Source organism: Amblyomma americanum, chromosome 5 (genome assembly GCF_052857255.1).
Source record: "Amblyomma americanum isolate KBUSLIRL-KWMA chromosome 5, ASM5285725v1, whole genome shotgun sequence".
NCBI lineage: Eukaryota > Metazoa > Arthropoda > Arachnida > Ixodida > Ixodidae > Amblyomma > Amblyomma americanum.
Genome location: NC_135501.1, coordinates 143,384,694 through 143,402,867, shown reverse-complemented (window position 1 = coordinate 143,402,867; position 18,174 = coordinate 143,384,694). Strand labels below are relative to the sequence as shown.

Here is an 18,174-nt window from a genome sequence, read left to right as displayed (position 1 = left end):
AAATGTCAACTATGTAATATCATATCAAGTCATACCATATATTACACAATAGCGGTTATCAACGAAAGGAAAGTCGGCATGTGTAGCTTACGTGGCGCAGACAAAGGAAAAGTTTGTAACTTGGGGTAACCAGGTGAATTACAAGGGAAGGCAAACGTAGTTGGGAGGGAAAGAGAGTCAGGTGGGGGATGAGAGTAGGAGGTCTGCTGAGATGACAACATTGCAGCAGGCACAGGGGAGAATTAATTAGACTATTGTTGAATGATATTCACCATAAATATCTTTAGGTCATACGTGGCGGTTGGGATATTAATGGTGATGGAAAAAACTATTAGAGCCGGACTTCTTTCTTTTTGTCGTGCATTTCAGATTTGTGATTTTAAAAAGGTCTTTTTATTGCGTGAAAAAGCATCGCCTTATCATTTCCAGAAGGCATGCATAGACGAACCTACTCTGGTCCTCCAACGATGGGGCGCAGACGATTGCCATATTTTTCAATAACTTCAGCAGTTAGTTTCAAGCAGAGTTTCTGTGCCTTTCCGGGTTGCATTCCTAAAAGAAATGTACCCAGACACAATTATTTACGAAATTAAAAACTGAAAAAGCTGCAGTCAAAATGATTGTTTTCAGAAGCCAAAAATATTACGGCGCTTTACGCTCCAGCGCGCTGTTTTCTGACTATTACATGGAGGTAAATGTTTCGTGGTTGTTAAAAATACATGTAGAAGAATATTTTTTTAAATTTAAAGCGTGTTACCTACCGCTGCATCTGCCCATGCACTCGAGACAGCTTCGAAAGTTGTTGGCGTTTCGTTTGCATTCACCGTGCAAAAAAAAGCCACAGCGACCAGCATTCGAGTCAAACGCCCATGAATAAACTCGCCTCCCGCAATTTCCTTTTGGTGGCTTAAGGCTACAAACTGGTCTCACAGGAGCTCCAGCTGCAAAAAATGAAGACATTATTTACACCAAAACGTAAAGCAAACATTTCTGTTTATAAATGAAGTTTACTGTCAGAAAAAGTGCGAAATTTTTAAATTGGTCAAGCTGGTTTTACTGCGAAAACACTGTTTTTTTATGCATTTAAGCAAAGGTCAAATGTCGGGTGTGGCCACAGCCTATTTTTTGAAATGGCATCATGTTGGTCACGGTCAAATATGACTGGACATTATTTTGAGCACAACTCGGCCAAGGTAAAATTTTAGAAATGTCGCATGTCAAATTCGGAGGCCACCATCAGGTTGTGGACAATCGATTATGGTTTGGTATCGATTTTGATGCAAATCCGCCAAGGTCAAATTTCGGGGTTCGCCGGGCAGAATATTGGAAGTGGCTAGACCTAAATTTTGATGCGACCATCGCGTCTAAATGAGGCAAAGGCAAAATATTTCGAGGGCGGCTTAGGCCAAATTTCGGAAATAGTCAGGCCAGATTTGGAGGTAACCATCCCGTTGGGCGCGGTAAAATCCGGAATTGATTTCTTTAAACTTACCACGGGTTCGCAGTCGCTACTTGTCAACACAAGATCGGCGGACAAGATTCTTGGTCAGTTTTGGTGAGCGTATTAGTGCAATGGCACAAACCGCCCAAGAAGCACAGGTCATCGGCCCAATATTGCAACAGGATGGCCCCATCCTGGTACTTTGTAGGGCCAGCTTTGCCAATACAGTTCCAATGTTGGGCCAATTACTTGTGCTGCTTGGGCAGTATTTTCGCGGAGAAGAGAAAAGGCGTTACTCCAGACTTTTAGTGGCTTCGCTCTTCTGAATATGTAATTGTGTACCACTTACGAAATGGCAGCTCGCTTGAAATTTTTTTTTTTTGCCTTTTCAGCGCAAAAACACTAAGCTTGTGCTTAGAATTATATAGCAACAGCGCAATTAAGGACGGGGACGGAAGTAAAGACGACACAACGAGCACTGTTGTGTTGCTTTGTTCGTTGTGTCGTCCTTACTTTCATCTCTGTGCTTGTCACGCTGTTGTTTCATAATGGACCGATACCAACTCGCCCAAATCACTCTTATTCTTGTGCTTAGCAGCGGCCTACATTGATGTGTACTGAGCAGTAACACTGATATTCGGCTGAAAAGGAAGCACTTCTGTTTTAGGTTACTGAGCTTGCAGGATGTTTGCGGACAAAGTAGTCTCAGCTGCATTTGATGGCGGACATGGGTACTTTTACAGCATGCATTATTTCTGGAATAAAAAGCAAAAGGGGAATCATTCTATATAGGCATCAATTCTCGAGGAGAGCTTCACCTTGCGACTACAGCAGCGCCCCAGGTGCTTTACGCCAAATGTCTCAAGCTTTCCGTCTAAGTAGATTTCACTGGACATTCTGATGTGCGCTTCGAACGTCATTACAGCTGTTTTCAATCTTGGGAGCAGTGACGCGTAACAGCAACCTCTTGGCAACATCTTCATGCAAGGTCAAAAAATTCACGAAGAATATTCTATTTTTTATTAGACAGCGGCTCAATGAAGACGCCGGTGCAGTCGGGGTCCCGCCGGATACGGCACTATCCAAACTCACTCCAAAACACATAAGAAATTTAACTGCATGATGCGTCTGGGAAGCATCTTTGAACAAGTATGTTCTCCTGAAGCAACATTGCCCGTCCCATTTGGAGCTGCTTGGCCAGAGGTCGATTGGTTGGTATTAAGGTTCGCACCTTAATGCCAACCAAAGTTACTCACGCGAAAATTTTGACTACACAGTTATTTTCCGGCCACAGCAGAAAACTTTCTATAGTCTATAGACCGACATGTCATAGAAATAACCTTGCTGTTCACTGTACACAAGATTCCTTGGTCCCTGCGGTGCACGGAACTGTAAATCTTTGTGTTGACGAGGTTTCTTTTCAGGGAAATTGTTCAGAACTCTAAATATAGGGGGGCCATGTATAACTTAGCATATCGTAATATGTTGATGCTGTACTGCTGTTTCAGCGCAGTAACCTTCCTCAAACAGCAAATTTGCAGAAGCTTTCATACCTCAGGCCTTGTTCTCTCCGGCAACCATAAAAGACTATGTTTTCTTTCATAACCAGAATCGACGAAACACCCGGGGTTTGCTAGCCGTACGACTTGAATTGACTTTACCCGTCCGTCCCTTCCCTAGCCAAAAAAAAAAAAAAAATTCCGGAGTGGTATGTATCACTTTCAGTCCATGCGCGGTACATCATGGGAGCCTTGTGGTAGTGAGGTGCGCCCCAAGTTTGTACAAGCCGACAAATAGCTCTTATAAAGAGCCGTAGTGTACATCGCCTCTTTAACGTCACCTTTTTGGCATGATGTAAGTGTTCTGACATGAGAGCACATATTGATTTTGTTTCATTCTTAGCTACTGTAATGCATATCGACTATAACCTGACATATGAAACTCACCTGAAGCGGTTTTTTAGAAGGCAGAAGAGAGGGGGTAGTGGGAGCGACACACTAAATAAATTATGAACGGTTTCTTGGTAGTAGACGGACCTGAACTCATAAAGTAGCAAAAAAAAGCAGATTGTTGATTACTCTGTGACGGTACGCCACAGGGAGGATGCAGGGCTAATTAGTTCTTGAATGCAGTCTATAACAATAATGCCTTAACAAGGTGTGCTTTCAGCGCTCTTGAAGAGTGGTCCTCAGGGCAGCAGCCTCACTTGCGGAACGTGTGGCGCCGGTGAAATTCGAATAGGCAACGCGAGCGCAGATCATGCTGCGTCAATTAATTGGCGCGTGCTCGGTTTGCCCTGCGAATATTTTGGACTTAATAATTATATCAGATAGGGTTTCACTGTTCTTGCTAGCCGCCGCGGTGGCTAAGTGGTTATGGCGCTCTGCTGCCGGCCCGAAAGACGCGGGTTCGATCCCGGCCGCGGCGGTCGAATTTCGATAGAGGCGAAATTCTACTAGAGGCCCGTGTGCTGTGCGATGTCAGTGCACGTAAAAGAATCGCAGGTGGTGGAAATTTCCGAAGCCCTTCACTACGGCGTCTCTCATAGCCTGAGTCGCTTTGGGGCGTTAAATCCCCCATAAACCATAAACTGTTCTTGCTAAAAAGCGAGAAAACTAGTTTTTGCAGGACCAGCTAATTAACAAATATTGCGAAAGCCTGCTCGTTCGAATTGACGTCTGGATACTATCTGGCTATGAGAATCGGTAATTCTCAGGCATTCTGAGACCACGACACGTAAAAAGCAAACGACATGATGAACATAAGGCACCAGCAGTCCGGATTCCATTGATAGGATCCCAATTACTGTCGTCGTGGTTGCTATATATCTGTTCGCAGCCGAGAGCACGAATGTATTGAAGAGCACAAAAATCAGATTTGATAAAAGCGCAAGCGCGAAAGTCTCGAGTGGAGTCCAGTTCCAGGAGTTGGTTTTCTACGCTATGAGCCGGTTACTTTGGAGGTGTTTCGTAAAGATATGGTATTTGTTGGAATTCAGTTGAAGAATCCCCCAGGCAACCCTTTTTGGTTTTCATGTACAATGTGACGGAAACAGCGGGCGTGTCATGTGCACGGCGCTTACGGAAAGCGATAAAACTTTCTGGTGGTCAACACACCGATGTCCTGATAATGCTGGTTCAAGTGCACATCTAGCCTGCTAACAACACAAGTGCAATACGCCTTTGTTACGCGCACTGCTCTTTTATGGAAAGCCAGCGACGCGCATTTTTGGGTGAAAATCTGAAATAAGCATTAGTAGGAGTTATTACTAGAAATATTCTGCTGAGAATCAAAAGCAGAAGACAGGGGGCAAAACTAAAGAATAAATTCTGCATTTTGTGTACCTTCCTCTACCCTCTTCTTGATGTTCATTTATCCGTTCCTTCAGCCCATCTGCTCGCATGTACGGTAGCGAGAGCGATGAAGGTGACTGGAAATGTCTTTACTTTGGGCTGGTGTAGTTGTCTACAGGTATCAGAAGGCTAGCTCTTCTTAGCCCGCTCTTCAGTTTTGCGCCGTCGTCCCCAGCGCTGAGGATGTGGTGCGCAGAGAACATTGCAGGTATTATGATGAACATGAAGCGCAAGCAGCAACTCTTCATCATCACTGATATGCCTTACTGATAGCAGTGTTTGTGATATATTTAGAATAATATTTTGCCTCTAGTAACTAATTATAGTTTTCAATGCATTAGCTCTTCTGAGCTCGTTCCACGGTTGCGGTGTCGTCGCCATCGGCGCCGTCCTCAGCACAGACCATGGAGTCACGCAAAGATGATGAGCGCCAGTACCCACTCAGCCAGTTTAAATTTTGACGGGAGCTTCGGTGGCGGTGGCTACTGTGGCGAAGTTTGCAGAGTGCGGAAAGGCTACTGTGGCTGACTGGCTGACTGCAGCTGCTCATGCATTGTAAGAAAACACGCGAAACTGATGAAGCGGCATGGTGCACAAGGCACGCGATCATCTGAGGGAACCTATAGTTTAGGCAAGAACGCTAAAAAATTATTTCATCTCACACCGCATCTAACCAAAAAACATTTGTGTTACGCACTTGTAAGAATTATGCAAGTTTTTATGCTCGGCCTGTCGACTTGGTGCAGCAATATTTAGAAAAACGTTCTGACAATCTTACTTTACTATTCACTATTGACCTGGTTTTTGTCACCTGAAAATCAGTAAGTAGTTTTTATTTCGCATCTTTTACAATTGCCGCGACACAAAAAAAGTAATTATCTTTGGGTATAGAAACATCGATGCATGCGAAAATGTCCCGTCATTTTGCTCCTATGTCGAAAATATTCTACTGCCCTTTGCGGGCTGGATAATTACAGGAGCTTAGCCGTGACTCTGCGAGTCCATCTACCTTCCAAGCTTCCTACAAAGAGAGTGTAGAACTCCATTGGTAAACTGCAATTCGGCCGCAAGCTGCAGAATTTCGCTATCTCGAAAACATTATCTTCGTGCCTTTCATATATTTTGCTTGAAAAAAGCAAACAAGATTATTTCAAAATGACTTCTTTGTGGCACGCCTGTAACTCACGTATACACTATTGTCGGTTGTGAGAGGGAAACCTCCTTATGGGAGGTACTCCACGACGGGGCCAAACCTGTCATCGTAACGCTGTTTCGCATTTACAAATACACTGCCGCAATCGTGGGCACGCCCCACTCGAAAACGGCGTAGGTGCGCGAGGCGCGATCGTCGAGCACTGCAGTTTTCTTTAGAGACCTATCTTGCGGAACTTGCATCGTGGCATAATTCACTTTCCTTTTCACTGAATGTTATTTAATTTATCGCTCTGGTATTTTCCGGTCAGTCAGTGTGTGTCCCTTTCTCTCTCGTTCCGTCAGGAGTCAATCATTCAAGTTACGACTATAATATATTTCAGTGTTTTTATGACTATTATATGAACTGCCGACCTTATATCCAGCACAGCACGCAGAACTGAGAGCGCGACCAGGGCTTGCTGTATCGGATTAGCCACACAAGGTAAGGATTTATGTGTGCGCTCTTCTTGAGTGCAGCTGGGCCCATTTTTTCTGGCTGTACTGCCTACAAGCTTCGGCCTCTTCTCTTCCTCGAACGTCAAGCCTTGCTGCTTTGCTTTGGCTTACCTTGTTTTTTGGCCATAAACGTGCTCTACTCTGAGCCTCGTGTCCTTTCTTTGGACATGCGGTTTCAGCAGCCCAGCTTTTAGATATTTCTAAATCTATATTATTGAACGCTGTAGAGTTCTCAAACTATTTTCATTTCTTCGTCTCATTCATTTTTGCCATTTATTGGTCGCGCTACTAAATGCCGTGGGTCGTATATGTTCAGCCGGCTGTATCTTCGTTTCTGGTTGATGTGTAATTCATTATTCCATCCAGTCTTCCGCTACCTAATTTTAATTTGTTTTGATGGCGCGTGCCCAAGCCATGCCAAGTCTCTTCCGTTGTCTACCTTGGTTTACTTCTTGCATGACCACTGGGAGCAATTTCTGTCGCATAATTAATTGATACTGATGCTGCGAGTGTGAGGAAAAATCAGGGGTTGGTACATTCTTGTCACAGCTTGACTCGGCTATCTCTTTTTGCTTGCATAACTACACCTACATTTTTATTGCACAATTTTTGACTAAGGTTTATGCCATCTGAAGGTTACATCCTCAGCACTGCCACATCCTTGTGGTGAGAGATGCGGTTTTAGTTTGTATTGAATTGACATCTTCACTTAGTTCTACTTTGCGTTGTCAGCTTGTTCATCTCAGTACCTTCTAATATCCGTGAAATTAGGCTTGTGTGACTTCCTGGCCGCATTGAAATTTCAATGAATGAGTCGGCGGACTTAGCGGCATTGTCTCCATTGAGCGGGCTATCCTTCCCTTACTCTACTGCTTTCCGTTATGGGTGGGTGCATGCTTCAAGATATTTCTTTTGCTGTAACAGTTCAATTCGTCCTTTCTCTCGTTTGACGACTTCTAGCATTAAAGTATAATGGGGAGCCAAGGACAGTGCCTGTGGAGTTCGCTGACCTTTCAGCAAACTCGTTGGTGTTGTGTTTCACAAGGAAGGCCGCTCGGGACCCGTCCCGTCCCGGCCGCCCTTGCTTGCGGTGGACGTCCTTATCTACTCCGCGCCGTCCCGGGCATAACCAAGTGGGAAGAGCCCTAACCAGATACAGCTGTTGACATGTGTGCGTTGCCAAGGGGTAGCCAAGGCTTCGGGAATGAAGGAGATACGGCTGAGTTGGAGCCGAGTGACCATGAAACCCATTATTCCCGTAACGACTGTCTTCTCTTTCTATGTGTTCTGTGAAAAACTTGAGTGATCGTCTCGTCAGATTATGTTTGTCGCGTATGCGAAAGAGAAACAAATGACAATGTTAGGAAAGTAATAACGGCTGTGCCGTGGGCACCGTGGGAAAGGGTGGTCGCGTTTGTGCTGTTTGTGTATTTGATTGCATCCTCTCCTTTCCCAAATGTTTTATCAGTACTCTTTCCCCAATCTGTGATTAGTTGGCGGAAGCCTTATTTTCCTTTCCCTAACCACTGATTGGTGAGGTGAGTGGCTTGTAATCTTATTGGCTGCTGTCCCCGCTAAGGGCTGAGACGGAGGGTTTAAGAACAGGCGCTCTGGATTGAACGAGGGCTGAATTCGTCTGACCAACGGTTTAGTCGTGTGGTAGTTTTCTCCTTGCTTTGTTTCTTGTTGTTTTATTTATGTTGTAAAAAACAGCTTACCTACTTTTTTGTTCGAGTAACGTGAATGTTTACAAGTTAGAACCACCAGTTCATCAAGAAACCCTGATTTTATCATCATCAAGGTGTGTCCTCTCATCGCCACCTGAATAGGATTGCAACCGGCGCAGTCTGAAGAGGGCAAGCTCAACTGTGCCTTTCACGTCAGCGCGAGATGTCATTATGTGCCTAAGCTGCAGGCTTCGCCCCCTGAACTTTTATCTGCATATATCTGGCTGTCCTCCTTCACCACTGTGTCAGTTCTGCAATGAACACGAAACTTTGGATCATGTCTTCGTTTCCTGCCACAACTTCGCCTGCTTCCGAAAAATTTGGTGGAAATTCCTTATAAAAAATTGACTGTCTATGACTCTTTCCATATTTACTCTCGCTTGCTTCTATTCAGCTGGGCCTCAGCATTGGGCTAGTTCACTGCGCTGTATAAAAATTTATTACTGATGCTGAAAGGATTCCGTGCTAGATGCACCGATTCCACTCCCTGCCGCTTTTTTCGTTATCTTTTAAAAATAATGTTATTATCAGTGGTGCTTTCTTGCCTCTCCTATTATATTAGCCTTTTCTTCTTCACATCACGATGTCTATTATCTATTTTTGACGCTTACATGTGTGGCCAATCGCCCTTGCGGGTAGGTGTCATTGTCCAAGTGCACAAAAACAACAGCTTTCTTCAGAATGCCAGGCCAGACGCCCAGCCTAAGCAGCAGCAACTGATGCTCTCGCTCGTCGGCGCGCTTTGAACTGTTAGCAGGTAATATTTAGCTGCCCGGGGTGCCTAACAAGACACAGATCGGCAGAAGGGCAACACCGACCGTTGACACGAGTTGCAAAACACCACTGCATGTGAACGTTAAAAGCGCTATAGTGCCTGACGGCTATGCGTTCTGTAAAATTATTCTGTAAGTGCAACGCTCAGGAATACCGAGAAATGAGGACAGTGTTACCATGTTAATTCGCGCCGTCTTTCTAACAGTTATCAGGAACTCAGCCATGAGTTGTTGGAGGCGAAGCTGGCTCAAACAGAACTCCCCCTGCAGCGCCAGCTGATTGGTCAGGCCTGGAGGGCCGCATTCGCCAATGGTTTCCCGGACCTGGGTGAACCACCCGTTTTATTCCTTTATAGTTATAAAGTTTCTTCTCTCTCTTTCTAACAAGCGGATACCACTACATAATCACCTGTTCCAAATGCACATTACATGCTTTTAAGAGCTTGTAATAAATTTCTAATCTCTTAATGTCCCTGTTGCGGCATGTTCGCGAAAGAAGTAGGGGAGCATCAATGTGCAATATTTGGGAAATTTGTTGCAGGTAAGAAATCATGGTTAAAATGAAATACTCACGCAAGCAGGCTTCTTGGCATTTAACCTCGGTGTGAAACCTGTTGGAATTACCTCCACATCCACCGTATATAAATGCTTTGCACTTCTTGTTTGAGGGATCATAATACCATCTCGGGAACTTTGCTTTGCAGGGGCCAACTGCAGGTAACTTCAAACAACCTGGTGGTGTCTGATAACTTGCCGCTGAAATGTGCCACGCCAAACAAGACTTCGTCAAGACAAGCTATAAAATCATCGGGCCAAAGATTAAGCATACGTTTTAATTCACGGCTACATACCACCTTCACTAGAAATATATTAAACTGTATTATATTTAAATTGCTGCTGCTGGTAATTGGAGCAGCGTCAGAATGGATAATGCGTACATCGAACACGCGTAGTACCAACGAATGCTCAGAATTTTTCTATGTTCAGCTCAATAGTACAAAATAATGTGGTGAAATAGCATATCCGCCTGATTTCACTACACGTCGTCTTGTTATCACTATCATGCTAGCATAAGAGCACAGTAAATGCAAGCCGCATATCTCATTTGCGACCTATCTCCATCCATTGTTCTTAATCAATATTCCTAACATATTGTTACACCTCCTGCTCTTTTATCGCTACCTCCTCAGTTTTGTTCACTAATATGCTGCGCAGATAACTGCCTAATTTTCCCGACTTTTTTAACTCATGCAACCAAAAGTACTTAAAGAAAAAAGCACTACAAAGTTATCTCAAAGCTGAATCATGTTCGAGTTTTGGTACCTGAATTGAGGACGAGGTTTGTAAGAAAAAAACATGCGCTCAAGCAAAAAATGAAATACCTTAATGTGGTTGGATTTAGGAAGGCATAAAACAGAGTTTTGAGCGCTGAGAAGTCCCCATTTTTTTAATTTTAACAATAACTGCTCATTTATAAGCAATAAGCCGCAAGACTATAATTCCGTGCTGTTTTTTTTCCTTCGCAATGAAAGCGAATGATAACGCCCATGGTTCCTAGTGGCGGCCCAGTATTAGGTTACTATATACGTATATATACGCGCAAATATTTATTTATACTTGAATAAGACCTGTATGACCTACAATTCATCTATTGGGCTGTTTGATTTCTACATTAGAGGCAGCTGTTTTCAACGCCGTCGAATTTCTGCAAGGCCCATTTAAAGCGGCGGAATTATAGACATTTGCTGTGTCACGGTAAGCTTTTCTCAACGTATCAAATAAAAAAGCAGTATTAACATGCATTTTAGAAAATGTTTTAGCCCATGGTGAAAACATTGGTTTAGATATGGACACGATATAAGTGGGACCATACACATATAACTTGGAGTTAAAACATATTGACAATGATTTCGCTCATTTTGTAAGCATGATCACTAAATAAAATGGCGATGAAATCTATAGAATGCGAGTCATCAGCGCTAGCTATTTCTCTTTGTGATTTTGCCATTGTTTTATTTTCTTGTCATGAGTGCGCTAGATGTCATTTCTCTTTTCTCAGTGATTAGGCAGGGCAGTGGCACTGTACCCGAAATGACCACCTGACTCCTATGGGTTTGCAACCTGTGTGAAGTGCATCTGCTAGGTGAAGGGAGGAAGCGAGTGCGGGGTGTAACTCTGCACTTGGGCCTTTCGTGGTTCCACAGACGCTCAATGATCACTACAACTATTACGCATATGTAGAGAGCCTTCGTATATAACAGCTAGGGCTGTGGCACGGGGTCCCCAAATTAATACATTGGAAATATTTTACATCGCCTGCTCTTAGGCTGTGAATATCCGCAAGTGGAATACTTCACCTTTCATGATGTCCATCTACACCATGTGGCTTTCCTCCATCACTACACACATCCAAAAAAGTCTACAGAGTGCATTTCTTAACACAGCTTCGCATTGCTGCGGTTTCTCTCCCATCTCTTTCCTTCCGAGTTTCTAGCCGTTATCTTAGTTGGTCTTACCCAACTGCAGCCCCTTTAAAATTTTTAAACGCCAACTAATCATCTATTTGAGGCGCGATGTTGCAACTTGGCGGCCAGCCGAAGTATAAGACGAGATTACTGGTGGATATTAGATAATTTAATGGCTGATGGCCTACCGCGAGCGCTCTGTCCCGCGCCACTGCCAGCTTCGTCTTTTTCGTCACATTACCCGGGGCCACCAAGGGATCGTCCCGATCGTAAATAGACGAAGACACCGACGAAGGGACGCGCCAAATGGTGATTGGCTTCAGCAACGGCAAAACAGAAATGACAAGGTAGTGAAGTGCTGGCCGCCACTATGAGAGAGATGAGCGAGTGAGAGTCCCGGGCGACGAAGCCAGCGAGCCGCAGGTCACCAGGAGCTGACGGCAGAGGCCACAGGACGCGCCGAACGGCATAGGCAGGAGAACAGTGCCGTCACATGTAAGCGGCGTCCTGGGTCGGTGGGGATGGTAGGTCGGGTCCTTGCTTCGGGTGATAATAATAATTGGTTTTGGGGGAAAGGAAATGGCGCAGTATCTGTCTCATAGATCGTTGGACACCGGAACCGCGCCGTAAGGGAAGGGATAAAAGAGGGAGTGAAAGAAGAAAGGAAGAAAGAGGTGCCGTAGTGGAGGGCTCCGGAATAATTTCGACCACCTGGGGATCTTTAACGTGCACTGACATCGCAGAGCACACGGGCGCCTTAGCGTTTTTTCCTCCATAAAAACGCAGCCGCCGCGGCCGGGTTCGAACCCGGGAACTCCGGATCAGTAGCCGAGCGCCCTAACCACTGAGCCACCGCGGCGGGTTGCTTCGGGTGCAGTTCGTCGTTTCGTGTGGTACGGGCGGGGAGAGCTACGACGAGGTCGGTTCAGTTATAAAAGCCTGGGGCGAGACGGGCGACGCACGCCAAGAACTCACGGCCGACAACCACGGCTGACGCAGGACGCCGAAGCTCCACTACCAGAATGCCGGTGATTACCCAGCACCTCGCACCAAATGTTACGGAGCGATCAGCCGAAAGCCGAAAAAGAAGCGCAATGAACGATGGCACAGATCATTTTAATGGCCGCTGGCCTAGCGCGAGCGCTCTGTCGCGCGCCACAGTTAGGTTCGTGTTCATCGTGACAATACTACTGCGTTAGCGTTGTCATTAGCATCATCCCAAAAAGTGACCATAACCGTGCAAAGCCTCATGATGAAGAGACACTGACACCCTCACTTCTCGAAAAACATCTGAACCACGCCGTGAGGGAAGAGAAAAAGGAGGGAATGAAAGTCTGATCTTACAGTGAAAATCGGTTTCCAGGAAACAAAAGGCGCACGGGTTGTTTCACGTCTGGGTAGAGACCTAACCGCGCCTTTCAGATAAGAAAGGTGGAGGGAAGATATTTAATGCACCGGAATTAGTAGAATCATCACCATCATCAGCCCGACGACGCCCACCGAAGGGCACAAGCCTCTCCTATGTCTCTTCAATTAACCTTGTCCTATTCGAGCCGCGCCCACCGTATCCCCGCCAACGTCTTAATCTCGTACGCGAACCTAACTTTCTGCAGCCCCCTGCATGCTACGCTTGCCTGCTCTTGGAATCCACTCAGTTACGCTTAAGGACCAGCGGTTATCTTGCCTTCGCATTACATGCCCTTCCCAAGCCAATTTCTTCCTTTTGATTTCGAATTTGTTCCCTCACTCTGCCCGCTGCCTGCCTTGTAACGTTACAGCTATCAATTTCTTTTCCATAGCTCGCTGCGTTGTTCCGAACTTGAGCTGAATATTTTTCGTTATTCTCATCGTTACCGCCCCGTGGGTTAGTACTAGTAAGATACTGGTGTTGTATACGTTTCTTAGGGAATATTGGCAAACTGCCATTTATGCTCTGAGAAAACCTGCCATATGCGCTCCACCCCATTCTTATCCTTCTAGTTATTTGCCTCTCATGATCCGGATTAGCGCTCACTAGCTGCCCTAAGTAGACATATTCCTTTACCACTTTCAGCACCTCGCTACCAATTGTTAACTGCTTTTCCCTTGCTAGGCTGTTGAACATTGCTTTGGTTTTCTGCAAGTTCTTTTTTAGACCAAGCGTTCTGTTGTGCCTGTGTAACTCATTGATGATGATTTGCAGTTCATCTCTTGAGTGTCTCAGCAAGGCAATGTCATTTCATTTATTTTCCCATTAATGAATCGCAGGTACTTTAGGTATTCTCTATTAACTCTTATTCACAACTGTTCCCAATTCAGGCTTAGGAATACCTCCTGTAAACATGCAGTAAATAGCATTGGCGAGATCGTGCCTCCCTGCCTGACGCAATTTCTTATTGGAATTTTATTGCTGATTTTACGGAGGACTATGGTAGTTGTGCAGTTGCTATAGACATCTTCCAGTATTTTCACATAAGGCATTTCTACACCCTGATTCCGCAATCCTGCATGAGTTCCGAGGTTTCAACTAATTAAAATGCTTTGTCATAAACAATGAAGGCTATAGGTAGGACTTGGCCATATTCGGCGCGTTTCCCTATCACCTGTTTGATAGTGTGAATATGATGTGTTGTGGAAAATTGTTACGAACGCCTGCCTGATCGTTTGGTTGTTTGAAGTGTAAGGTTACCCTTACTCTGTTAGTGATTACCTTGGTAAATACCTTGTAGGCAACGGCACTAAGCTGATAGGTCTGTGATATTTCAAGTCTTTGGCGCCTCATTTCTTAAGAATTAAGCTAATGATATTGTTAGCGTTCTTCCAAGCTTCTGGTACGGCCAAGGTCACAACGCATTGCATATACAGGGTGGCTAGTTTTTTTCTAGCGCAGCTAACAGATCTGCTGTCGCTGATACTCACCAAGTGATTTTCCCATTTGCAGCGCTCCTAAGGCTTTCTTTACTTGCTCTTTTGTTACGGCCGGGATGACGGATTTCAGTTCGCTGCTGTCTCTCCCATAAACAGTTCTGATTACATTGGCTACTGTGGAGATTTGTGCAGAACTCTTCGGCTACTTTAATTACCTTATCCATAATGCTAATCACATTGCCCTTTTTGCCTTAATGCATACATCTGGTTTTTACCTATACGTTGTTAACACTTTGCAGCTTTTAGGCTATCTCCATTTTATAGCGCATGCGCGGTTCTCTCCATATTAAACTTGATTATGTCGGCTACTTTGCGCTTATTTATTTACTAGGATATCTCTGCTGGTCCTATTGCTAAGCATTCTTATGCTTTGGCGTTTCTTAATCAGATCTTTCGTCTCCTGACATACTCTTCCGGTATCCTGTCGAACCATCCCAGCACCTATCTTTATGGCGCACTCGGTAATGATAGCAGTGTGATTATTGTTCATTATTTGGACAATAAAACTATCTTCCTCATTTAATGCTGAATATCCCCTCTGCAGCGAAATCCTTAATGACCCTACTTTCCGTCTTTCGCTAACTCGTTAATGAACTTCTCTTCACTGGCTTCCTCCTTTCCCTCTTCAAGCCTAAGCTAATTCGAGATCTTATCATTCTGGGGTCGCTACAGCACACTTTTACGACGACCTCCACATCCTGCACAATGCCAGGATGAACACATAGTACTAAGTCTATTTCTTTTTTAGTCTCTTCGTTGGGGCTCTTCCAGGCCCACTTCCTGTCTCCTCGATTGCTGAAGAAGGTATTCATGATCCGTAAATTATTTCTATCTGCGAACTCTACTAATAACTCTCCCCTGCTATTTATACAACATATTCAATAGTCGCCAACTGCGTGGTCGCCAGCCGGCTTCTTGCCCACCTTCGCATTGAAGACGCACGTCAGCACATTGTACTGTGATGTAATTTCCTTCATTGCCGATTCTACGTTTTAATTCCACGTTTTCTTTACCGATTCCACGTTTTCCTAATGGCTGTATGTAGGCGCGTAGGCGTGCACCACCTTCAGCTTGTACTTCCTACTGAGCTTAATTACGATAGCAGCCACCCTCTCGTTAATAAAATAGATCTCCTGTATGTTGGCAGCTATATCCTGATTGATAAGAAATCCCACTCCTGGTTCTTGTCTATCCGCTAATCCGCGATAGTTCAGCACGTGCTCGCTCTTTAGTACTGCATACGTCTCACCTGTCCTCCTAGCGTCACTAAGCCCTATGACCATCCCATTTAATGCCTTCTAGTTCCTCGAACAGCACTACTAGGCTAACCTCACTGGATAAGGTTCTAGCGTTAAACGTTGCCAAATTCAGGTTCCATTGGCGGGCTGTCCGGACCCAGTGAATCTTAGCACCATCCGCTGCGTCACAGGTCTGACCACCGCCTTAGTCAGCTGTTCCGCAGGCGCTGGGGACTGAGGGCCGAGGGGCGATTGATTTGTTCAGAAAGGTTGTGGCCAGGTAGAGCGACAACGGACAAACCCAGGCGTAGTTGGGGTTCGAAGAGCCGGTGTAAAAGAGTAAAAAGCTCAGAACCACCAGCGAAGAGGAAAAGTGATAGCTACTGAATATCTGATTTGAAATAACTGAACACGCAAATATATCAAACGTCAAAATGAGTATTTAATAGTCGTTCGCATTAGTGAATTCATGTCATCAAAGCGAATAGCTCACACTATCGGAGTACCAGTGCTCTTGCGTACCTATCATATCAATCTCACTGAGTACCAGCTTCTTTTTTTTTGGACGACTCGAATATTGTGGAATATAATGTCTAATTTGTTGAGGCTGTGTGGATTCGACGTGTTATAGCTGAAAAAAGCGTGAAATTTTACCTACCAACAACTGAGGGCTAATATCAATAGAACCTCGTCTTTAAGGTTCAGGCTACTACTTCTTTTCTTTTTAGGAAGATAACCTCTGCCTGAACTCTGCCGGCGTCAGTAAGTTGGCGAAAGAAATAGGCGAAACGAACAGCTTTGCCTACCGAAAAAAAAACTGTTCCCACCTGGCGGTTTAGATTTTGTAATTCCTGCATCGCTATTATTCACACAACAAAATTAGAGCCTTGAAGAGCTATAGTACGCAGTTATGACAATATTATGGCACGCACAAATGTTATGCATGGACCACCTCTAATTATTTCCTACATCTCTTCACCTACAAGCGCATGGGAAGAAATGAATATTTAAAAACTAATAGCCGACTACAGCAGATTTTGGAAAGGAGAGTCTAGAAGCGATCCGAGAAAAGGTGTCATTCCAGCTCTTATTTGAAACCCAAGTAGACCGACAACAACTTTTGTCCACCGTTATTATGCGCTTGAGGAAATCACGGCACGGGAAAGGAAAGCCTGTTATGACTACAGCAATGAAAGAAGCTAATAGTGGCAAGAAACAAAGCAAAACAAAGTTAAAGATTCTGTTTCATTTTCTGTCGTTGATGACTGGGAAATTATTACCGTAATTGTTTCTACCTGAAAGACAACTGCTCACAAAGTGAAAGAAAACAACCATATGCTACTCCTAGAACCCGAAGCAACGCTTTGTATGTCGAGTATGTTGCTCTAACAACTGAAGCCAGCGAGCCTGCTGTCCAAACTTCTAATTTGGGGGGCACATATATTGCGTGGTACGTAACTTTTCGTGTGTTCATTAGCGCCATCCTCCTCCATAACGGCGGCTGTAAGACGTCCATATTGCTCTAGCGTCACGCGGAGCTTGATCGAACGGTGACGGCGGAAGCTCTGCTAGAACCCCTTTGGTTGCTAACACATCATGACTGCCTGAACCGAGGCCCTGACTAAGCTATTGCGCGGAGAAATGCACAGAAATGAGGGGCTCATTGCGGCATACATATCAAGGAAGCTGGTATTCAGAGAAACCAAAGGCAGCTTAGTCTCATGGCTTTTTGGTTATGGTGTTGGGCAATTAGAAGTCCCTACTGTAGTATTTTTAAAGTGGAAGATAGCTGGTTTTAAAGTAGCCAAAAAGAAACAATGAACCGCAGTAGAATTCGAATTGTAATTGCATAAGGACTCAATGGGAGGCATTCCTGAGAAAGGAGCTCAAATTACCACTCACCTAATGTAGTAAAGACAGTGCACAACGCCCCGAAATGAGGCCTATTTAAACTCAGAATAAGGCGTACTTGGTAGTTAAATGGTAGTAAGCAAAGAAGCCCTGCTTGGCACTTGTTTTGTCGCTATTGTGTTTGACACAAGACCAGCACGCGTGTCACATTTGATCCTGTCTGCAAAAGAGTGCGCCGCTACTGATCCTTAAGTCTTAACAGCATTTCAATAAAATATGTGAAGCACTTTGCTTACCTTGCGCGGACACCAGAAACCCAATAAGAATAAGGAAATTAGCTATATTCATAGTCGACGCTGTTGTGCTCTCAGTAGCAATACGTTCCTAAAGCTGGAAAGCGCCACTTTTATATTGAAGTAGTAATGGCCGAGTATTGTGTTTTAGGAACAATTACGCGCCAGAGGGTCGTCAGATTCGAGAGCCCTCGGCCGCATAGATACAAGTAGCTCCGTGCAGAAACGCTCTCTGCTTGCAACAAAATATGATAGCATAAAATTGAATTTCGAAATGTTATCCAAGCAGAGCAGGATGAGCACAATACTGTTCTTTTGTTAGGATTTCCACTTTAGCTGCCTGGAGTTCAGGGCCTGTGCCGGTATACGCCTCCAATGATTCTTTGCGCATAAAAAAAAAAAACGCGCCACCAATTCAATTGAATAGTTCAATATTTTGACGCCTGGAAGCATGTGCTGTGCCCCTTTTTTCAGTT

The 18,174-nt window shown here is 44.6% G+C and overlaps 1 protein-coding gene across 1 annotated transcript; it reads right to left on the bottom strand.

Moving 5' to 3' along the window:
- Positions 1-370: 370 nt before the first annotated feature.
- On the bottom strand, positions 371-17,817 carry LOC144132800 (amblin-like). Its single transcript, XM_077665460.1, has 4 exons — positions 17,702-17,817; positions 9,518-9,700; positions 762-941; positions 371-552 (listed from the first exon to the last, which is right to left on the bottom strand). The coding sequence occupies exons 1-4, from the start codon at positions 17,751-17,753 to the stop codon at positions 449-451; spliced, it is 519 nt and encodes a 172-aa protein (XP_077521586.1). The 5' UTR covers positions 17,754-17,817; the 3' UTR covers positions 371-448.
- Between the last annotated feature and the right edge of the window lie 357 nt (positions 17,818-18,174).